We start from the raw sequence: 24,676 nt of genomic DNA on the forward strand, positions 1-24,676 counted from the left end.
CTTTAAGTGTAGTTAGCACACTAAGAATGGATCTGTCTTCTCATTTATTGATTTAGTCAACATTTATTGAGCACCAGAATTCTTGCATTTAAAATGATGGAAATTCAACTTAAATTGGTGTGTGCCAAAAAGAGCGTGGTGGGGGGGGTGCTCCTTATACTGGGAAATCTAAGGCATGGGCAGATTCAAGAGTTTGAAGATAACAAGGCTGTCTCTCCATCTCTTGGTCCTGCTAACCTCTGTTTGGCTTCATTCTCAAACTCCCTCTGCAAGGAATTGCTCTCAACACCAAGCCTACAACATTCATATAGCTCATGATCCCTGAGTAAAATGGATCCTCTCTTTTAAAGCAGCCATCCAGCAAATCTCATGGAGGGGCAAGATTGGTTCTGCTGAGCTCACATATTGATCTCTGAACCAATCCCCGTGGCCAAATTGCCCAGACCTGGTGGTGGGGGCGGGGGGAGCAGGATTAACCCCCTCCAACCATATGGAATGAATTCCCCACAGAAAGAATGGGTTCTACTTTTAGAAGAAGGAAGGGATTCTAGGCAGGAAAACAACAGAAAGAATGATAGCTATTCATAGCCATCCACTGTGCTTAGCACTGGGCATATACCAGCCACCAGGATAGAGAATGTCCCTGTCATTAAGGAGCTTATATTCTGGGTGTGGAGGCACACACAAAAATAAAAAAGCAGATGAAATAATTATAAATTGTGTTGAAGCAAGGATCTGAGATAGAAAGTAATGGCAGGAACATTTTTAAAATTACTGTGGGTTGGAAAGACTTGAGTGGGTGATATTTAAGCCAAGCCCTGAAGGATAGAAAAGAGCCAGTATGTGAAGAGAGGGAGGAGTGGGCTCCAGGCAGTGGGGACAGGTATAGAAAGATGCTGAAATGGGAAAGAGTTTGACATGTTAGAGAAGATTGAGGAGGCTGGAATGTAGACAACAAGGGTGGAGCAGCCCACAGTAGACTGGAGAGAGAGAGAGGCAAGGACCAAGATCCTGGGGCATCTTATGGTGCAAAGCTTGAGATTTATTCTAAATAGTTTGGAGTGTCATGATTGTCATTACACTAGTTTGAGGGCATTTCAGAATCCAGAGAGATGGATGTGCCCTGGACTGGCATTGGTGAAAGGAGATGGAAAGAAAAGCGTGAGGGGCGCCTGGGTGGCTCAGTCGGTTTAGCTGCTGCCTTGGGCTCAGGTCATGATCCCAGGGTCCTGGGATCGAGCCCCACGTTGGGCTCCCTGCTCAGTGGAGAGCCTGCTTCTCCCTCTCCCTCTGCCTGCCTCTCTGCCTACTTGTGCTCTCTCTCTATCTCTCTGTCAAATAAATAAGTAAAATCTTAAAAAAAAAAAAAAAAGGAAAGAAAAGCATGGATTAAAAACACATTTGAAGGATGAACTGAAGTTGCTGATGTACTGGAGGGGAAGTGAGAGAAAGAGAGAATCCAGATCGATTCCTAAACTTCTCCTGGGAAAGACGTACGTCAGTTTCATGAGATTGGTGTATAAAATCAGAATGCCAATATGTAACTGTGATGTGGACCAGAATTAATTCTGTGTGATCCTAATCTCTCCCAGTAAGCAAAATCCCTGGGAAGCTGGGTTGTGTCAGAAAAGTTGCCTGGTGAGCATGGATCTGTGATGTATGGTGGCATCAGGTCACAGATCCATCTCAAGAGGGCCTGAAGAACCAGCTGTATGTAACATTTGCAGTCTGTTGGCTTTGGACTCTCTCCTCTTTGCAATTTTTGAATAAACATAACCAGTAGGATATGAAATTTGAAGGCATTCCATTTAGTGGTGGACTAGTACTCATTTAGGGGTGCCTTTTTAAGGTGAATCTACAGAACTCTTGCCTCATTGTTCACATGTTGAGTTAAAACTCTCTGATAGCTTTATTTCTCATTTCCCCAAGTATTTGGGATATAATTCTTGAATTTCCATACAGTACTGCACATGTCTATATCATGTCTGAGGGAGCAGATTTCCTGATTCATATGTGCCACTCTCTTCTCATTCTTCTAGATGACATCCACAATCCAAAATCTTTCTCTTTCAACTTTTTGCATCTGTGAGACAAAGTATATCCAAGGAATACCCATAGTGTGCAAAAAGTGTACTTGGGTTTACCATAACTTGGACAGATGACTTGTTCTTGAACACCTCTAGTGTCTTCTCCCAAACAAAAACAAAAACCCCACATCAGGGAAACCCTACCACTTCTTTTCTCCTCTACCACACCATCATGGCCATGAAAATTAGCTGAAAGCACTCCTCCAGATTGGGAGAGGTCCAGATCACTTACCTTTTAAAATCTCTTAGTATAATAATGATAAAAAAGAGAGTGGGTTGCCAAAAACAGGGTTATAAAAATTCTGGTATATTGTATTTAAATACAAATGTATTTAAATATAAGATGTCACATTTAACAAAGTAATGTTATCAACACACACATATCGCGAGATAATTACAGGGTTTATAAAAAAACAATGATTTATAGTGCACTTCAGTAGACAGGTGCCCTGTAACGAAACACAAGTTGTAGATGAGTGTATTGTTCTTAGTAATCCCGTCAATGTTTTTTTGTGACTGTGTGTAGAACTTCATGTGAAGAAAACTTTAAAAATCTAAATTTGAGATTTTTCCTGAATATTAACTTTGGACCAAATGACATATTGGTGTCGCCCATCTCCCACACCCACATTATGACTGTTGTGCATTTACTAGAAACTGATGGAAGTCAATCTTAGTGATCGAGGGCCTTAGAATATTACCCTTCCCAGCATGATTAGGGAACAAAGGCCCATGGAGAGCCTGCGCCACAGAACCTCTGAACCTAACAGGGACCTGGCTCTGCTGTCCGAGTGGTGCCATAATTAGACTGGAAGCTGCTATGTTGTCCCCAAGGCCTGGGCCACGGAAAGCGCTCCAGAGTCCTCGCCATTAACACAAGGAACAGGGGTCAGGAACCCGCCCGTTTCTCTCCGCCGCCGGGCGCCCGGAGCGAGGCGCGTCCCCTTGGCAACCGGAGAAAGCGCGAGGAGGGCCCCAGAGCCGGGCTGCTTGGGCCGGGGCGGGCCGGGGCGGGGCGTGGCCGCCCCCCAGCCCAAGCCGCTCGGGTCCGGCAGAAGACACACAGCGCGCCTGCGTCCCGCCTCGAGGATCGGCGCCGCGCGCAGCTGGAGCTTCTGGGCACCAATGGAGAACGAAGAATTTTCAGGCTCATCTGCGTTTACGGATGGGCATGGCGCGACAGAAGTATCCGCTCCCTCCGAAGCCTTTCAGAAGCCCTTAGTACTCAGGCTCCTCGACGTGCACAAGCTTGAGGGGCTTGAGGAGCCCGAGGAACCCGAGGAACCTCAGGAGCCGGAAGAAGCCAACAAGCAGAGCCAGAGAGACCAATGGAACGAGTTTGATGAGCCCCAGGAGACATCTGAACCCCATACGCCCTATGAGCCCCACGAACCCTATGAGCCCTACGAGCCTTATGAGCCCCACAAGCCCTATGAGCTCCACGAACCCCATGAGCCCCACAAAGCCTACGAGCCCCACGCACCCCGCAAGCCCCATAAGCTCCGCAAGCCCCGTAAACCCCAGGAGTCCCATGCTCCGCGAGAGCCCCACAAGCCCAGCGAAGCCGAGTTGCTTCCCAGAGCTGCCGCCGTGGTGATCTCCCCTTCTCTGATGACCAGGTTCCCGCTAAGGATTTCGCCATCTTCCCTGAGCGGTAGGTGTTGGGGCTCTTCCCAAGGCACTGAGCCACCCCGCCCTATCTGGAAACGGGGGGTCCGAATGTGAATATTTGCATGCAAGAGCTCACTTTCTTTTAATTTTTGTGTCATTTACCTGCTGCTTTGCAGTCATCTATCTTTGGACCGTATGTGACTCTGATGAGTAAATGAGACAAAGTGAATCTCTTCACTCTCTCCTCTCTTCACCTGATGACCTCCTAGCTATCCTTGATTATTCATTGTAACATCTTTTTGAAGCTCTTCTTCTTCTTTTTTTTTTCTCTATAGTCATTGCATTTACTCTGGGTTACCACTTTGAACGTTACCTCTATTATAGCACCTAAGATGCTATCTCTTTCTCTGCATTAAAGGGAGGGATCCTTTGTCAGTGTTTGGCACATGGTGGCACTCAATAAATGCTAGCTATTACATTATTAAAGTTGTAGGAATAAAATACTCATTGAGCAGGAATTCAAAGTATACTTACTAAATGTTTACAGTCCTCACCAAGCCCATTACAGTGCTAATGGGTCTTGGGTATAAACATCCTTTGCTCTAACCACACTGGTTCACTTAATGACTTTTCACTGATGATCCCCCCCAAAACAATTCTTTGTCCACATTGGGCTTCCAGTCCCTCAGCTGACCACTTTTAATCTCGTGTTCTCCTTGGCTCCTCTTTATCAGCTTCCATTCTATGGTTTGTTAGTGGCTCACTTACATATTCCACCACCCTGTTGACTCTGGCTATCCACCATACTTCTCCAAGCAAAACCTCAACCCTGGTTAAACCTAACCATCCATCTTCTGCCTACACCTGAGCAGCTGACTCTTGCTGAACAAAATCACACAATCATATGGTTTCTTTTATTTCAATTTTATGAGCACACATCTTACTGGTTACTTGATACTTCCTAGTAAGCCCACTTTATTCATCTAGTAAGTTAGTTCTCCTAATCTCTGAGAAGATAACTGTCTTCTTTACTCTCCTCCAAATGTTACACTTTTGACCCCCAAACAGCTGAAGACTTTGTCTCACATTTTATTGAGCAAATAGAAACAGTCATGAGCTCTCTTCTTTTCTTTTTTAAAAATGTATTTATTTATTTATTTGACAGAGAGAGAGAGCACAAGCAGGGGGAGCAGCAGAGGGAGAGGGAGAAGCAGGCTCCCCACTGAGCAGGGAGCCCGATGCGGGGCTGGATCCCAGGACCCTGGGATCATGACCTGAGCTGAAGACAGACCCTTAACCAACTGAGCCACCCAGGCACCCCAAGCTCTCTTATTTTCTTACCACTAATCTATTGCCTTACCCAAATCTACACTTATGTATTCTTTTTACATATTTCAAAGAAGAATTGTGCCTTTTTCTGTGAAAAGCAAAATCCTCCACTTGTGCTTTGGGTTCTGCTCTTGGCTCCTGAAGAATTTTGTTCTTGCCATATTCCCCCCTCCTACAGAATTAATTTCTCCATCTCTAATGAATCAGTCCCAAGAATGCACACATATACTCTATAAGCATATACTCAAGAACCTTTCATCTTGAAAAAACCCTTGACCCCATGTCTTCAACATGGAATCTACCAAATTACCAGCATCTGTACATATATTCTTTGCCTTTTCTCCTGTTAATAATGGACGAACTGTCTTTTTTCCTATTAAAGGCCATTCTCTCAACCTGTATGTTAGATACCATCCTATCTAACTTTAAACTCTTTCCTCCTAAAATTAGCCCCTCTCTCTCCTGCATCATTTTATTTTCTCTACTGGGTCATTCAGCACCTGAACATGAAGCAATAATTCCCATCTTAAAAACAAAACAAACAAAAAACCCTCCCTTAATCCCATGTACCACTCCTATTTCTCTGCTCCTCCTTAGAGAAAAATTCCTCAAAACAGTTGTTATTATCTCCATATCCTCACTTCTCATTCTCTTAAGAACCCACTTTAACATTCATCTCCTCTACTTGGTTGAAGTGCTCTTGTTGAGGTCATAATGATCTCTGCCTTGCCAAAATCAATGGTTAATTCTTCATTCTCATCTTACTCATTTAACACATTCACTTCCTCTTTCTTGGAAGCCCTTCTTTACTTGCCTTCATTGTCCTCCTGTCTTTAATTGTTCCTGACTCAGTTTTCTTTTGAGTCAGGAACTTCTCTTCCCAGCCTCTAGGTTGAAGTGAGTGATGGCTTTTCTCAGATTCTTTAGAACTTTCCTTGTTCCCTAGGCGATGTCATCACTTCCATGGCTTTAATTGTATGCTGGTAAATTCTCAAATTGTTCCCTTGAGTTCCAGAGTTTTATAACCGGTTGTCTATTTAATATCCCTACTTGAGTATCTAGTAGGCATGTAAAATTAAATGTGTCCATAACTGAACTCTTACTTCCACACCCAAACTTACTCTTCCTTCACTGTTCCTCATTTCAGCAAATGGTACCACCACTCATTCATCTAGGTGCTAGGATCAAAAAACCTTGTAGTCATTCTTGACACCTGTTTTCCTCTTACACTCAGCCTCCAAACCATCAGCAAACCTCAATTTTGAGATATATCATGACTGAGCACTTATTAACATCTAAAGCTTCATCATCTTTTTAAGCCACTATCATCTCTTGCTTGATCCACTATAATGGCTTTCTGCTTGCTCTTGCTTCCACTCTTGCCCCATTCCTCCTCCCACTCCAGTTTATTGTTCATCCAGTGGTCATGGGTCTTAGAACAGAAACTATATGCAACTCTCCAGAGGGGGTTCTCATCTCATATAGTTTGTAATCTAAAGTCCTTAGCAGGCCTGCAAGGCCCCACATGATCCCCATCCAGATATCTCACCATCTCCCCACCATCTCTGTTCTCCGACCACGTGGGCCTCCTTGCTCCCACCTCACAGTCATTTCATTTGACTTTTCCTCTGCCAGGACACCCTTCCCTCAAGTATATGTCACCTTATAAAGATATACCAGATCACTCTGTCAAAAAGAACACTTTCTAGCCTGCTCATTTTCTTTAAAGTACTTGTCTTATTGACTGTACAATATTATGTGTCTATTTGTTTACTGTTTATATTAAGCTCACAGAGGGCAAAACCTTTCTTTTCCACTGTTTCATCCTCAGTGCCTCAAGCAGTGCCTGGAACAAGTTAGGACTTAGCAATTATTGTTGAATGAAAGATTTCTTCATTCAGCCTCTGTTACCCAGTCCAGTGGTTCCTTCTCTATCCTTAGGGTTGTTAAGAAAATTAATTGAGTTAATACCTGTAAAGCATTTAGAGCAGATTGTGGTACTGGTAAGTGCTTAGTAGATGTTAGCCATTATTAGTAGTGGTGTTAGTATTTTTATCTTATTTGACCTCTGGGCAGCATTTAATACAACTGACCACTCCCTTCTTGAAATATATACCTCTTAGTCTTGGCCTCTGTGACACCACAGTCCCCCAGTTTATCACCTATGTGACTGCTTGCTTCTTGGGCTCATTTGCTGAGCCCTCCCTATTTTCCTGAACTCTGAAGAGCTCCATCTTGACCCCTTTTCTTTTTTTTTTTTTCACTTTTCCCTCCCAGGCTGTCTTATGTACACTTACGGCTTTAAATAGCATGTCTATACTGCTGCCTCCTACATTTATATATTCCAGCTCTACTCTCTTTCCTGAGTCCCACACTCATGTATTCAAACTGCCTACTGGACATCTCCATTTGGATATATCATAGGCATCGCAAAAATAATATACTTTGAAATAGAAGTCTTGATTTCTCTCCCAATCTTGTTCCTCCCTCACTCCTCCAACTGAGCGCTTTCAGAAAATGGCAAATAGATTGCAGAGGAAACAAGGGTAGAATCAGGGAGACTACTCGAGAGGCTCATCTAGAAATCCAGGTGAGAAATGGCCATAATTGGGATGAGGGTGTACCAATGGAAGTGAATGAATTCAAGAAATAGAAAAACTAGCAACTTGCATTGGATGCATTTGATTTGAAGGTGAAGGAAGAGGAGTCAGGGAAAAATAGTAGATTTTTTTTTTGGCTTGATCAAACTCAATGCTATCTTATAAAGTAAGGATGCCACCCTTACTATATAATCCTGCTTGTGGCTTCCCATTGCTCTTAGGATAAGCCAAACCTTTGCAGGGGTCTCTAGAGTTCTGTGGCCCTCTGACCTCAATGCCTTCCACTCCTTCCTGCTTACTCTGCCCCAGTCACATTGACTTCTTTTTTGTTCTCTAAAAGGCCAATCCCATACTTGCCCCTGCTTCAGAATCTGTATTTGTGGTTTCCTCTCCCTAGATGCTTATTATTTTTACAGGAGTGTCTCATGATTAATTCCTATTCAGGTCCCAGTCCACATTTTTCTTTTCTTTTTTCTTTTTAATTAATTAATTTATTTATCTTCCAAGTTTTTATTTAAACTCCAGTTATGGGGAGCCTGGCTGGCTCAGTTGGTGGAGCGTGTGACTCTTGATCTCTGGGTTGTGAGTTTGAGCCCCATATTGGGTATAGCAATTACTTAAAAAAATTTTTTTAGTCTTTAACAAAAATAAATTCCGGTTAGTTAACATACAGTGTAATATTAGTTTCAGGTGTAGAATTTAGTGATTTGACACTTACATACAACACCAGGAGCTCATCACAACAAGTGCACTCCTTAATTCCCATCACCTATTTAACCCATCCCCGCCCCCCCCCACCTCCCCTCTGGTAACCAGCAGTTTGTTCTCTATAGTTAAGAGTCTGTTTTATGGTTTTTCTCTCTCTCCCCACCCCATGTTCATCTGTTTTGTTTCTCAAATTCTGCATATGAGTGAAATCATATGTTACTGGTCTTTCTCTGCCAGTCCAAATTTTAAAAGGTGGGAAAGCCTAACTCTTAGGGGGCCTTCCCTGTCCATGATGCCTAAAGTAACCCCCTCATAAGTAGCTTGATGATGAGACTCTCTCTCAAAAGTTCTCAGACTCTGCTTTAGAAAATACTACTTTAAAATTTCCTATCTTATCAATTTGTTTTCTAGATTTTAGATTTTCCTTGTTAAAAATCCTATCTTTACATTAATTCCCTTAGTAAAGCTTAATAAGCATCCAGCATATTTATACAATATTTACATAAAATAGTGTAAATATTAGGAAATATTTAGTCAGCATGTCACCATGCTTCTGTTCACTCAATAAGATCCCTTCATCCAACAAACATTTGCTGAGCATCTGCCAAGGCACTCTTTGTGTCCTGTGGGGCTGTAAAGATGACTGACACATGGTGGTTTGGTTGGGTGCATATTTTTTTTTTTAAGATTTTATTTATTTGCGAGAGAGAGAATGAGAGACAGAGAGCATGAGAGGGAGGAGGGTCAGAGGGAGAAGCAGACTCCCTGCTGAGCAGGGAGCCCAATGTGGGACTCAATCCCGGGACTCCAGGATCATGACCTGAGCTGAAGGCAGTCGCCCAACCAACTGAGCCACCCAGGCACCCTGGGTGCATATTTTTAAAAGTTATATTATAGAATAGGGCCCATAATCTATCACCTTACCAATGTATTATCATCTAATCATCAGTGTCCTTGTTAAAATTTAATGAGCACTTACTATGTTCAGGGTGTAGACACTGAGCCATAGATGAGTAAGACAAGGTTTCCATCCTTGAAGGACTGTCAGTGTGGTTGGGGAGGCTGAACACATCCATAACAATAACACATCCACATAACATACAAAGTAAAGTGGATTGGAGTATCCCACAGCACAACCACTTCATTTTCCTGAGTTGAATGGCAATACTAACTAACCTCTATTTTTAATGGAGAAGAAAGACTCAGAAAAAAATAGGACCAAAGTATTCATTTAAGGTACTTACCTAAAATAGGCTGAAATAGAGATTAAATATTTAATCTCAAGTATACAGAACTAAGAGTACTTCATTTGGATTTTATGTATGTATGTATGTATTTATGTAGGCTCTGTGCCCAGCATAGAGCCCAATGTGGGGATTGAACTCCCGACTCTTACTTAGATCAAGATCTGAGCTGAGATCAAGAGTTGGATGCGCTTAACTGACCAAGCCACCCAGGCGCCCCTTAATTTGGGTTTATAAGGGATTAGGGAAGTGGTTTATTTTTTTAATTTTTTTTTTAAAGATTTTATTTATTTGACAGAGAGAGAGTACTAGCAGGGGGAGAGGCAGGCAGAGGGAGAGGGAGAAGCAGGCTTCCCGCTGAGCAGGGAGCCCGATGCGGGGCTCGATCCCAGGACCCCGGGATCATGACCTGAGCCGAAGGCAGCCGCTAAACCGACTGAGCCACCCAGGTGCCCCAGTTTCCTCATTTTTTTAAAAAAAGCAGATGCCTCATGTTTTATGACATAGTTGTGCCACTGTGAGTTTAACAGCTCATTTGTTCCAGGATGTTGCTATTATTACAAGCAATGCTGTAATAGATAAACCTGTACATGATGTCGTTTAGTACACATCATACAGGTGTACCTGTAGAATAAATTTCCAGAAGTGGGATACTGGAGGGTTAACACATCTGGAACTTTGATTTAACAAAATGGCCTTCCATGGGAGGTGATGCATTTTGTACGCCCAATGAAAGTGGCAATGGAAGTGTCTGTTCTCTATAGTCTCACCATTGTAATGTGTGGTTGAACTTCTGGCTTTTTGAAAATCTCATTGATGCGGGCGCCTGGGTAGCTCAGTCGGTTAAGCGGCTGCCTTCAGCTCAAGTCACGATCCCGGGGTCCTGGGATCCAGTCCCACATTGGGCTCCCTGCTCAGCAGTGAACCTGCTTCTCTCTCTCCCTCTGCCCCACTTGTGCTCTCTCTCTCTCAAATAAATAAATAAAATCTTAAAAAAAAAAAGAAAATCGAAATGATGAAAAACTAGTGTGTCAATTAAGTTTTAATTTGCATTTATCTTACTATCTGAACGACATTAAGCATTTTTTTGATATATATTTTTTCATGTCCTTTGCCTATTTTCTTTTGACTTGCTAGGTATTTTTCTTACTTATAAGGGGATTAGCCCTTTGGGGTATATATGACCTGTTTATTTCTGTTTGTTGGTGGTCTCCTTGTCTTTGCTTGTTTTTATTTCATTTTGTTTTGCCACAAAAATATTTTTATAGTAAAATTTATCAATCATTTCTTTTATGGCTTCTGTTTGGAATCATAATTAGGCCTTCTTCCACTTCTAGGTTATGAAGGAATTACCCATGTGTTTTCTTTTATAATCTTTTTTTTTTTAAACATTTAAATCTTTGACCCATTCAGAATTTATCCTGGGGTTTGGTGTGAGTTATGGATCCAGCTTTCTTAGCAGCTGCCCAAGTTACCAGTGCTGTCTTCACATAGATGAAATCGGGTAAAAATGAACATGAAAAATAGATTTGAAATTTGAGAAAAAGGGTCACAAAAGTATAGTTATGAGAGGAGGCACAGCTTAATAGCTTGAGGATGTAATAGTTTTGAGCTCTAGTTTGCGCAGAAGTCTCTGGTTTCTGTTGTTGTTGTCATTTAACTAGATGGAAGGACTTGCCCTTTTTCTGCCTCTGCTTTCTCAATCTCAAGCAAAAACCCTTCCCCACGCTCTCCTATCTCTTGCTTGATGACCCTGAGCTAAGGCACTGGGAAGCACAGTGTTCAGGAGCCGTGCCTAGGAGAAGAGCAAGAAGAATGAACAGTAGTGACGGATCACATAGCTTATTACATCATATCAAAGAACATCCCACTGTTTGTTTACATTGTCATACCCCATATAGAAGTGGACTGCTTTACGACCAATCTCTAAAACAATAGTGCACGTAAAACAAGCACAAATTTTACTTCAAAAAGCCTTGAAAACTAAAGTAGACCTTACTGAAGTATCTTACAGGCAACTCTACAATCGAACATAGAGTGCAACCTGCTAAAAATGTTCTTGAGGCATCACTCTTCCCAAGTCCCAATCCTCATGACAGCGAATCTCCAAAAATACCTCTCCTATTTCTCTCTAGTTCTAGCTTGCCTCTCTCTTACCTTCTCTTCCTGTGCCCCCTAGATCTATTCTGAGAGGTGCTCCCTGCCTTTTCTTTGTAGGTCAGTCGTATCCCATTCAGTACAACCCAGGACTAGAGGCTGAACATCTCAAACGTGGGCTCCTTAGGAGGCAGGGTAGAGGGCAAAGTGGAGAACAGTTATACTTAGACATTTCATCCTTATATGTTACAAAATGCTTTACTTGAGTTTACAGTGGGACTCACAGTGAACAAATGCCTCACTGCTGCCATCCAGGAAGAACAGGTTTAATCAGGCTCTCTCCCAGCAGATGGCAGCCTTCTCCATCAAATGGCCTGGATCATTGCATTTTTTAGCTGTAGGGGGCAACGTGAGTGATGTGGTTTGTGTGCTACAGAATAAAATACAGACATTTAAAGGGCCTACTGCAGCCATAATGTTCTGATTATCTCTTAGAGGGAGCTGGTGTTCATCATTTTGCTCAAAATCCTTTAGGGACTTACTTCTGGTAGCCTTTAAATAAAAGCCAGACTCCTGCAGGGCTCACTGGGATCTGGCCCAACCACAAATCCTACTGTCCTCTCTTGCTCCCTTCCCTCCAGCCACCCTGACCAACCGTCTTCCTGTGCCTTTTGCTTGATTTCACCTCAGGACCTTTACACTTGCTGTCTCCTCTGTCTGAAATGCTTTTCCTCTCTCTCTTGGTTAGAGCCAGGATTTGGTTTTAGCCTGTCTGATTCCAGAGCCAGGAGTCTTACCCATTAAATAATATTGTGGCAGAGCCCAAACTTATCTGCTTCAAAAAATACCAGTACCTGTGTTCCACCTCCAAAGACTGTGGATTTAATTGGTCTAGGGTGTGACCTGGGCTCCACAATTTTTAAAAGAGCCCCAAGTGATCTTTAATGTGCAGACAAGTTTGGAAACCATTGTGATAGTTCTTTGCTTGGGACATTAGCTAATAATAGCTGCCTGAGAGCTATTCTATCCCACCAATTGCTAAGATAACATCAAAAGTATTTCTAAAATAAAGAGTGCAAGGGGTGCCTGGGTGGCTCAGTCCGTTAAGCATCCAACTCTTGATTTCGGCTCAGGTCATGATCTCAGAGTCAAGAGATTGAGCCCTTCATCAGACTCCCGCTCTGGGCGTGGGCCTCCGAAGATTCTCTCTCCCCCTCTCCCTCTGCTCCTCTCTCTCTCTCCCTCTCTTAAAAAAAAAAAAAAAGGATAGAGTGCAACCTCTACCTGTGGGAGAAACTACCATGAAAGGGCAATAGGAAAAGTGTTATTCATTCATATTATCAGTATTTGTAGAAGGGTTTTTAGGATTGATTCAGTGTTATACTGACTTTCTGACCTGTGTATATAAAGCTGGGAACCAAGCTTGGTGACACACAAAAAAGCCACAAAACAAGTGTTGCATCTGTGATGGGTGACAGCATGACTGGGCACAAGGGGCGTATTTGTAGACTACTCTCCCCTTTTCCTTAGGTCTGAGTCAGTTTAGCCTTAAAAAGTAGAGTAATAGATGGGGCACCTGGGTGGCTCAGTTGGTTGGGCATCTGACTTTTGATTTCAGTCCAGGTCATGATCGTAGGGTCTTGAGATTGGGCTCCGCATCAGGTTCCACCCTCAGCGGGGAGTCTGCTCCTCTCTCTCTCTCCCCCTCTCCCTTGACCCTCCCCTGCCCATGATCTCTCTCTCTCTCTCTAAAACAAATAAATATTTTTTTAAAAAAGTAGAGTAATAGAAAATATCCGATTCAAAAATTCCATTTACTATTTTTTTTTAAGTTTGTAACCTATCTCCTACTATGCTGTAAACTCCTTGAGAGGTGAACTTACCTTACTTATTTTTGTTCTCTCCACACTGGCACCATGCTGCTCATAGTAGAAACCCAATCAGTACTGGGTTGCTGTGTTTCCTGCAGTGCTCACACATTGATACACTAAAATTGTAACTAATAATTCTGATCACCACTCACCTACTCTATGCAGGGTACTTTACATATATGTCACTAATCTTTATACAGGCATACCTATTACCCTCCTATCTGGGAAGGGAAACTGAGTCTCAGAGAAGTTAAGCAGTTTGCCCAAGGTTGTACGGCTGAGTAACAGAACGGGGGTTTGAGCTATATCTGTCTGATGCCAGAACACACCCACTTTCCTTTACCCAAAATACTTCAGAGGGTAGGCAGTGGTACTTCAGAACTCTCAGATGTGATTAAAAACTCCCAAGAAAAAACCGTCTGGAACAAACTGTCCTAATGAGGCCTATTATAGTAGGCCTTTGCATAACTTAGCCTGTATGATCTCCTACATTTTCCCACATTTAGCAAAGAACTAAACATGATTTTTTTTTTTTTTTCCCAAAGTGGGCTCCATGCCGGGCCCCGGTGAAGGGCCTTAACTCACGATCTTGAGATCAAGACCAGCCAAGAACAAGAGTCAGACACCTAACTGACTGAGCCACCCAGGCACCCCAAAACATGATTTCTTTTAAAGATTTTATTTATTTATTTGACAGAGAGAGAGAGTATGAGCAGGGGAAGGGGCAGAGAGAGAGGGAGAAGCAGACTTCCTGCTGAGTGGGGAGCCCAACGCAGGGCTGGATCCCAGGACCCCAAGATCACGACCTGAGCCGAAGTCAGACACTCAACTAGCTGAGCCACCCAGGTGCCCCTGAACCATGATTTTTAATTTGCTTAACCATTTCTTCTGTTTTGGATGTTTCAGGTGTATCCAATTTTCCACTGATACCACAATGAACATTTTTGTGCATACATTTTTGCTATGCTTGGAATAATTTCTTTAGGGTACATTTCTTTTTTTTTAAGATTTTATTTTATTTATTTGAGAGAGTGAGCGAGAGAGAGAGAGAGAGAGAACACAAGCTGAGGGAGAGACAGAGGGAGAGAGAGAAGCAGGTTCCCCACTGATCAGGGAGCCCGATTTAGGGCTCGATCCCAGGACCTTGGGATCATGACCTGAGCCAAAGGCAGATGCTTAACCGACTGATCCACCCAGGCACCCCTTTAGGGTACATTTCTACAGGTAGAATTAGATTAAGGAATTTGACTTATACTGCCAAATTATTTTTCATAAAGTATACTAGTTTAGGTTTCCACAGCAGTACAAAAGAGTATTCATCTCATCTTACCCATCTAGTCTCATTATCCTCTGCAAAATTTCTTTTTTGCTAATTTTATAGTTTACAAAAAATCTCATTCTTTACATGTTTTGATTACAAGCAAGCATGAATTTTTTCTTTTGTTTATATGTCTTTATATGTGTGTCTTCATATATGAATTCAGTTTCTGTCCTTTGTCCATTCAACTTTTGACACATACCTTGGTGTTTTTCTTATTCATCTATACTTTTATAATCTTCAGGTATTAAGACTATTAACCCTTTGTCATATTTGTTGCCAAATATTTTCATTTACTCTTCAAGTTTTAATTTTTGGCACATAGAAGTTTTAAGTTTTAAGAAGTTTTAATCTATATTATTCCTGTATATCTCTTGTCACCTTTAACTTAGATTAAAATCTAGTGAGTAAGTAGGTATTCTCTTATTTTTGCTCTAATTCAATTAAATATTTAACTCCTTGCTTTACCTGTGATTTATTTTGGTACATGGTGTGACATACTTAATTTCGCAATTCCCCTAGGTGGTTATTTTTCATAGTCTCTTTTTCTATTGATTTGTGACGCTATCTTTATAGTATCTTTGATTCTTATTGAATCTAATGTTTGCTTTTACTTTTCTTTTCGTAGATCCTGGTCCCTGTGGCATTGCAAGAAAATGGTAAGACTGTAGGTATAATACTATTCTCCCAGACTAACTAGCTGATGGGAAAGACTCAATCTGGGGCATCTGAAGGAAAAACCTATCATGGGGGTTCCTTTGCTTTTTCTTGGCCATAAGTCCATTTTCTAATGACAGTTCCTGTGTAAAAAGGAAATGAGAGATAAAGTGATTAAGAAGTGAGATGGGGAAAGAAGATTAAGATGTAGGAGAACTCTCCTTAGATTCACTTAGTGTTTTACTTGTTTGCTAAATACTAGGTGTATGTTACATGCCAGGTCTGAACCTTTAAGGGACTTGGGATGCTGCATTGACAATCTCATGTCACAGATTTTGTGAAGCTCCAGGTCAATATATCCCGATCTCTCCTCGTCTCTATTTCAAGTACAGTAGCTAATGAAATTTCAAGAAAGTGCTCTCTATGGAAAAAAGAAAGTGTGTACATACAGTACACAAAACAGATGCCCCCTGAAAATTGATGCTTACTCTTTCTTTGGCTAAGATGGAGTTAGAAGAGGTAACAGAGGAGAATCATTAAAGAGAAATACCAAAGATGAATATCAATGGCTCATATAGATGAGAAGTAAATAATAATATTTGTATCCATTCTTTGAAAATGGATTAAATCATTCATATTTATTGTTAAGTAAATAATAATTTTATTTGTATCCATTCTTTGAATAAATAGATTAAATCATTCATATTTATTGTTATTATTTAACATTTACATTTATTGTTATTATTTAGAATTTTTGGATTTTTTTTTAATTTTCCCTATCCTTGAGATAGGGAGAGATCTCTCTCTCTTTTTTAAGATTTATTTATTTGAGAGAGAGAGAGAGAGTGGGGGCACAGGGAGGGGGGAAGGGGTAGTGGGAGAGGGAGAAGCAGACTCCCTGCTGAGCTCGGAGCCCCATGAGGGGCTTGATCCCATGAACTGAGCCAAAACCAAGAATCCGATGCTCAACTGACTGAGCCACCCAGGCATCCCTAGAGTTTTTTGGATTTCTTATTTGCTATGCTTTCTAGTTTGTTTGTTTTTTCCTCTCAATTCTTTTAGGCAATAAATAGTACCACCTTATCTTTATGTAATGCTTTGCAGTTAAAAAAATTTCTTTTTTCTCACAAGAATCCTGAGAAGTTGATAGGGCAGATATAATCAACTAGATTTTACTGAGGGAAAATGAAATTCAGAGAAATTATATCACTTTCCCAAGGTTGTATGATGGCTGAGTTAGAAGAGCTGGTGGAACTAACATTTACTGAGTATTACCAAGTACCCACTTAAAATACCACATTACTTCAAATAAATGTATGCTGGGTGAGCAGACTCTCCTGTGGCTAAATAGACAGTGAAATAGTTTATACCTGATAAGTTTTATACTTAAAAAAGAGACTGTGAAGAGAGTGTTTTTTTTGTTTTGTTTTGTTTTTTTTAAGATTTTATTGAGAGAGAGAACAAGCATATGGGAGAGGCAGAGTGAGACAGAGAAGCAGGATCCCCGCTGAGCAGGGAGCCCGATGCGGGGCTCGATCCCAGGACCCTGGGATCATGACCTGAGCCGAAGGCAGATGCTTAACGACTGAGCCACCCAGGCGCCCCGAAGAGAGTGTTTTTTAAAAAAATATTTTTTCGGGGCGCCTGGGTGGCTCAGTCGTTACGCATCTGCCTTCGGCTCAGGTCATGATCCCAGGGTCCTGGGATCGAGCCCTGCATCAGGCTCCCTCTCCCACTCCCCCTGCTTGTGTTCCCTCTCTTGCTGTGTCTCTCTCTGTCAAATAAATAAAATCTGTTAAAAAATTAAAAAATATTTTTTCTCTTATTGTTATACCACTTCTTGCTCTTGTTTGAGTGGTTAATTTGGCTTGATTCTATGAGGAAGCTATGCTATCTTTATTATTTATCCCTGTCCCTGTTGTCTAAAAAAATTTAAAGGAATATGCTGTGCCTGATTGTTATGAAAGAAAATATTTTCTGAATATAAACAACATAGTTAAATGTAAAAGAGCATTTTGACTGAAGGAGAGACTTGTTTGTATTACCACAAAAGTTCAGACCTGCAATCATTTCCATAATTATTGATATATAAAGGTATATTTATTGTTCTAAAGGATTTCAAAAACTTTCTGAGCTATTGACAAACTATAGGAGACTAATAATCAATGAAGACATGGGACAGCAGTGTAATCCTCATTAAAAAAAAAAAATCTACTTTCAAGAGTGAAAATCCTTCAACCACATTCTTTTGTTTCTGCCCAGGACCCTGACTACACATTGTGAGGTAATGCCAGGTGTGGAAGAAGGGGGAAGCCTGTGTTAAGATGAAGAGACAGGTGGAGATGTAGTTGTGGTGACATAATAACACAAGAAGTGAATGAAGAGGATAGGTGTTAGACCTCCACACAGAATTAGCAAATGTTAATGAGATTATTTCCAGGTGAAGTAACAACTCAATGTGTCTACAGGAATAAACTAGGAAACTGTCATTGGTCTATAAAATGATACATTAAAAAAACATTATTTAGCTAGTGGAGAAAAGGTAGTGAGGGAAATCTTGGCTTGGAAGTGATGACAGAAGCCAGAAGCTCACTTGTTTTAAAAGATTAATGTATATAAGATGTTTTGTCAGCAACTCTGGCTTTCTTTTCTCTCCACTTAGCCATCCTCCCTGGAAAGTTGGCTCATGTGGTGCTTACATGATGAAGCCCTTCCTCTGTTGAATAAGGATGTAGATTTTTTCTTTTTTCTTTTTTTTGCCAAGGACAGTATCTTCATCGTTTCTAGATATTAACAGGCATGACTTGGGGGTTTCATCATATCAATTACGTAGCTGATCCCAAACATTTTACCACCAAAAAATATTTTGGTTATCTCTACCCACAACCACAATTTCATGTTTTGAAAGATTTTTGTTGTTGTTTACAAAACAAACTACATTTATTAATTTTTTTAAAATTAAGGGCATATAGTCAGAGCCTCCTATCAGCAGGAAGTAACATGGAGATGATATAATTCAGAAACAAATTTGGGGAAGCCTCTCCAGCCTGACTGTGGATGGTGTAGGATGCCATTTGATATTTTGAAATATTCTAAAGGTTGTGGACTTCCATTATTATCTTCATAGGTCCTTAAGGATTTGAGAACTTCGGACTGGGAACTCGTGAATTAAGCAGCAGAGTTCTGAGGGACAAAGTGCAGATAGGTTAACTGCAGTAGCAAAGGGGGAAATTAGAAGAGTCCAGAGTATTAGACATTAGGGAAAAAAGAGGGTGGAGGTGAGGTACCATTCTTACTAACTTTAAACCTGTATTTTGTCTAGAAACCTATTCAAGTGATAAAGGTTTGCTGATAGTTCCATGATTTTCCCTTATAAGGCACTTAAACTAAGCTTATATTTTCTTTATTTTTTAAAGGTTTATTTATTTTAGAGAGAGCACGTGCCTGTGCAAACCCGCGCACGCGTGTTGGTGGGGAGGCAAAGGGAGAGAATCTTGAAGCAGATTCCCCAGAACATGGAGCCTGATGCAGAGCTCGGTCTCTTGACCCATGAGATCATGACCTGAGCCAAAACCAAGAGTCAGGCGCTCAACCAACTGAGCCACCCAGGTGCCCTTAAGTTTGTATTTTAAACCATTAAATACCAATTCAATTCAAGTCAATTAGCATTTGCTGAGCATTGACTATATACAAAGTGTCATACCAGGTGTTGTGGGTGGGAAAGGAAAAAGGAGCTAACATTTATTGACTACTCACTCCATGGTTAGAAGTTGCTAGGCATGCAGCCCTTTGAGATGGACATATTTATAGATGAGGCTAACCACACTGGCCTCCTGTTATTTTTCTGGGGCATGCTTCTACCCTAGGGCCTTTGCTCTTGCTAATTAACCGTTGGAATGGAAAGATCTTTCCTTGAAAAATCTGTATAGGTAGCCATTGTGCAAATATAACCTGATCAGTAATGCCTTCTTGGACCACCCTATTAAAAATTGTAACCCTTTCCCCACCTCAGAGAGTTAAGTAACGTGCCCAAATATACGGAAATGACACTTCATTTAAAAATAATAAAAACCCAGGATCTCCAGTGTGGGTGCTGGAATAATAATTTCTTAGATGAGTAGAATTGTTGGACCGGGTGTTCCATGTCCCCAGGATTGGTTGCTGCCAGCACCACACTGGCCTCAGGGGAACTGTCCCACTGTTAACACTGTGGCCTGGTTTGTGTGCATAGAATCCCTACTTACGTTACCCCCCTTAGCCCACAGCTAAGGCAAGGTGTTAAAGGGCAAATAAATTGTAACTTAAAGGCTGAAGCAGCGCAAATGAATTAGACAGAGGAACATGGAAATAGGTAATCTGACTGAAGGATTTAATCCCCCTTGCCTCCTCCCACTTTTCTGAAAGGAGCTTCCTGAGGCATCAGTCACCATTTAATTAGGGAGGCCATGTCTTTCACAGAAGGATCTGCTTGCACTGTGTCAGGCCTGAATCCTACCTGACACCATGGCCAGGGCTTATGTTAAGACAAAAACCCCACTAAAAAAGAGAACTACAGGCCAATATCCCTGATGAACGTGGATGCAAAAATTCTCAACAAAATACTAGCAAATGGAATGCAACAGTACATTAAAAGAATCATTCACCACAATCAAGGGGGATTTATTCCTGGGCTGCAGGAATATATAAAACTATATTATAAGGCTCAATATCCACAAATTAATCAATGTGATACACCATATTAATAAAAGAAGGGATAAGAACCATATGATCCTCTCAATAGATGCAGAAAAAGCATTTGACAAAATACAGCATTCCATTCTTGATAAAAACCCTCAACAAAGTAGGGATAGAGGGAACATACCTCAACATCATAAAGGCCATAAACAAAAAACCCACAGCTAATATCATCCTCAGTGGGGAAAAACAGAGCTTTTCCTCTACAGTCAGGAACAATACAGGGATGTCCTTTCTCACCACTGTTATTTAACATGGTACTGGAAGTCCTAGCCTCAGCAATCAGACAACAAAAAGAAAAGACGTCCAAATAAGCAAGGAAGAAGTCAAACTTTCACTATTTGCAGATGACATGATACTCTGTGTAGAAAACCCAAAAGACCACCAAAAATTGCTAGAATTAACATAAATTCAGCAAAGTCATAGGATATAAAATCAATGTACAGAAATCTGTTGCATTTCTTTACACCAATGATGAAGCAGCAGAAAGAGAAATCAAGGAATTAATCCCATTTATAATTGCACTAAAAACTAAGATACCTAGGAATAAACCTAACCAAACAGGTTAAAGATCTGTACTCTGAAAACTATAAAACACTCATGAAAGAAATTGAAGATGACTCAAAGAAATGGAAAAACATTTCATGCTCATGGATTGGAAGAACAAATATTGTTAAAATGTCTGTATTACCCAAAGCAATCTACACATTTAATGCAATCCCTATCAAAATACCACCAGCATTTTTCCTAGAGCTAGAACAAACAATACTAAAATATGTATGGAACCACCAAAGCCTCCAAATAGCCAAAGAAATCTTGAAAAACAAAAGCAAAGCTGGAGGCATCACAATTCCAGACTTCAAGTTATATTTATTACAAAGCTGTAGTGATCAAGACAGTATGGTACTGGCACAAAAACAGACACATAAATCAGTGGAACAGAATAGAGAGCCCAGAAATGGACCCACAACTATATGCTCAACTAATTTTCAACAAAGCAGGTAAGAATATCCAGTGGAAAAAAGACAGTCTCTTCAATAAATGGTGTTGGGAAAACAGGACAGCAACATGCAGAAGAATGAAACTGGACCACTTTCTTTACACCATACTCAAAAATAAATTCAAAATGGATGAAAGACCTAAATGTAAGACAGGAAACCATCAAAATCCTAGAGGAGAGCACAGGCAGTAACCTCTTTGACATTGGATGTAGCAACTTCTTACTAAATATATCTCCTGAGGGAAGGGAAACAAAAGGAAAAATAAGCTATTGGGACTTCATGAAGAGAAAAAGCTTCTGCACAGCAAAGGAAACAACAAAACTAAAAGGCAGCCACTTTTAGAATGGGAGAAAATATTTACAAATGACATATCTGATAAAGGGTTAGTATCTAAAATCTATAAGGAACTTATCAAACTCAACACCCAAAAACAAATAACCCAGTTTAAAAATGGACAGAAAACGTAGACATTTTTCCAAAGAAGACATCCAGATGGCCAACAGACACATGAAAAGATGCTCAGCATCACTCATCATCAGGGAAATACAAATCAAAACTACAATGTAGATATCACCTCATACCTGTCAGAATGGCTAAAATCAACAACAGAGAAACAACAGATGTTGGCAAGGATGCAGATAAAGGGGATCCCTCCTACACTCTTGGTGGGAATGCAAACTGGTCTTGCCACTCTGGAGAACAGTTTAGAGGTTCCTCAAAAAGTTAAAAATAGAACTACCCTATGATCCAGCAACTGCACTACTGGGCACAAAAATGCTGATTCAAAGGGATACATGCCCCTTGATGTTTACTGCAGCATTATCAACAATAGCCAAACTATGGAGAGAACCCAAATGTCCATTGACTGATGAATGGATAAAGAAGATGTGGAATAATGGAATATTACTCAGCCATCAAAAAGAATGAAATCTTGGGAGGAGAGTTAATATGAAGGAGTAATGGGGGGACCCTGAGCTTGCCTCATCCCTTGAACACAGCTAGATCAACATATTTTTTGAAAAAAGATTTTATTTATTTATTTGACAGACAGAGAGAGAGACAGCGAGAGAGGGAACACAAGCAGGGGGAGTGGGAGAGGGAGAAGCAGGCTTCCCGCCGAGCAGGGAGCCCGATGCGGGGCTCGATCCCAGGACCCTGAGATCATGACCTGAGCCGAAGGCAGTCGCTTAACCGACTGAGCCACCCAGGCGCCCCTAGATCAACATATTTTTGAACAACTAGGAAATTGATCTAAGGATTAAGAAAACAATCTGCACAATTAGAGGGAGAGAAGGTGGCAGATGCGAGATTCGGAGACGTGAATTGGGGGAGAGAAAAGCCACAGTGCCACAGAGGGAAGGGAACCCTTTTCTCAGAGAGAAGACAGGGAGAGAGGGGAAGAGAGAGCAGCAGGTGGGGTTTGCACAAGACATCATGGGGTGGGGATCCCCTGAGTCACACTGAGAGAGAATGTTCCCCTTCCTGGAGTACATTTGGAAGAGAGTGTATTCTCTCTGCAAGAACAAAACACCGGCTGGGTGCCACTGAGTGGCTGTTCAACAGCAGGGGACAGAGGTGTGTGCAGAGGGCAGATAACCTGGCCGCAGCTTTTCCCTGTGCTTCACCATACACTCCAGACACCTGTGCGGCTGTGCACCCGCTTCTCTGGGACAGAGTGGTGCCAGGTGCGGGTGCAGCGCTGCGAGCCTCTTCTCTCGGGGAGGGGAGCAGGTCCGTGCCTTGCTGGGTCCTTTAAGATTTGGAGTTTTGAATCCCAGCCACAGGCCAGAGATAAAACACAGAACTGTGGTGCTGGGCATGCCAGCAGCCCAGGCACAGACAGGTTGAGGGTAGGGATCTGACGGAAACTTGAGACACAGGAGGGGAGATGATTTACTTTTCTGTGAGGGCCTCCTGAACAGCCATGGCTCGAGTTCCCCTTACCTGGGGATGAGAGGATGGGAAGATGCCATCTTCCATAACACGCAAAAGACAGAAACTTAGACAAAATGACAAGACAGAGGAATTCTCCCCCCAAAAAGACAAGAAGAAATCACAGCCAGGGATTTGCTCAAAACAGATATAAGAAATATACCTGAACAAGAATTTAGGAAAACAGTGTAAGAATCCTAGCTGGGCTTGCAAGAAGCATAAAAGACACCAGAGAAACCCTGGCTGCAGAGATAAAAGACCTAAAAACTAGTAAGGTGAAATAAAAAATGCTATAACTAAGATGCAAAACCGACGGGATGTAATCACAACACGGATGGAAAAAGCAGAGGATCCAATAGGTGATATAGAAGATAAAATTATGGAAAATGAAGCTGAAAAGAAGGAAAGAAAACTCTTAGATCATGAATATAGACTTAGGGAATTCCGCAATTCTACAAAGTGCAATAATACCCATATCCTAGGAGTCCCAGAAGAAGGGTGGGAAAAAGGGGCAGAAGGTTTATTTGAACATATGTATTTGAACATAACTTCCCTAATCTGGGGAAGGAAACAGGCACTCAAGTCCAAGAGACACAGAGAACTCCCCTCAAAATCAACAAAAACAGGTCACCACCAAGACATATAGTGAAACTTGCAAAATATAAAAAGAATGAAATATTGCCATTTGCAATGATGTGGATGGAGCTAGAGATTATTGTGCTAAGCAAAATAAGTCAGAGAAAGACAAATACCATATGATTTCACTCATACGGGGAATTAAAACAAATGCACATGGAAAAAAGAGGCAAACCTTAAAGCAGACTCTTAACTATAGAGAACAAACTAAGGGTTGCTGGAGGGGAGGTGGGTAGAGGATGGGTTAAATGGATGACGGGTATTAAGGAGGGCACTGGTTGTGATGAGCACTGGGTGTTGTATGTAGGTGATAAGTCACTGAATTCTACACCTGAAACTGATATTACACTGTATGTTAACTAACTAGAATTTAAATAAAAACTTGAAACTGGAAAAAAAATTCTATTGTTCAGGCGAGTTTTAGGGAGAATGCTTTTCCTTTTTTATATAAAAGCACTTACCTCGAGTAATTTTCCTGACCTCTTGCCTTATTATTCCTTTGTTAGACTCTCCAGGGGGGTGGGAATGACTTCTGTTTGATGGAGTTGGGAGAGAGAACTGGCCCCTCCTGGGTCCTATTTCTTTGGGACCTTCCTGTCTATGGTGAATCATCTTTGTCATAGGCTTTCTGTCACATAGGAAACAGCCCCTGCAGGGGGAGGCTTGCAGTTTGGGGGGACAAGTTCAATTCAGGGATATCAGGAATCCACACTACTCTCTTCGACACCATTTCATCAATAATAGAGAAAGTATTTTATTCTATTTATCTGACTCCTGTACCTATTTTTCAGTTAGTTCCTAATTGTGGGCAAAAAAGGGTTGTTATTTATTGGGCCCTTCAAACTCCAAGC

General features: G+C 41.3%; 1 protein-coding gene across 3 annotated transcripts in view; it reads left to right on the forward strand.

Annotated features, from left to right (window-relative positions):
* Positions 1–3,166: 3,166 nt before the first annotated feature.
* SPMAP2L (sperm microtubule associated protein 2 like) overlaps positions 3,167–24,676 on the forward strand; it is a 52,468-nt gene continuing 30,958 nt past the window's right edge. For all 3 annotated transcript variants that reach the window (XM_036084282.2, XM_036084281.2, XM_036084283.2), the window contains exons 1-2: positions 3,167–3,741; positions 15,494–15,524. In XM_036084282.2, the coding sequence (XP_035940175.2) occupies positions 3,213–3,741; positions 15,494–15,524 (560 nt within the window). In that variant the 5' untranslated portion in view covers positions 3,167–3,212. The remainder of the gene's footprint in view (positions 3,742–15,493; positions 15,525–24,676) is intronic.

Source organism: Halichoerus grypus, chromosome 3, assembly GCF_964656455.1.
Source record: "Halichoerus grypus chromosome 3, mHalGry1.hap1.1, whole genome shotgun sequence".
NCBI classification, from domain to species: Eukaryota; Metazoa; Chordata; class Mammalia; order Carnivora; family Phocidae; genus Halichoerus; species Halichoerus grypus.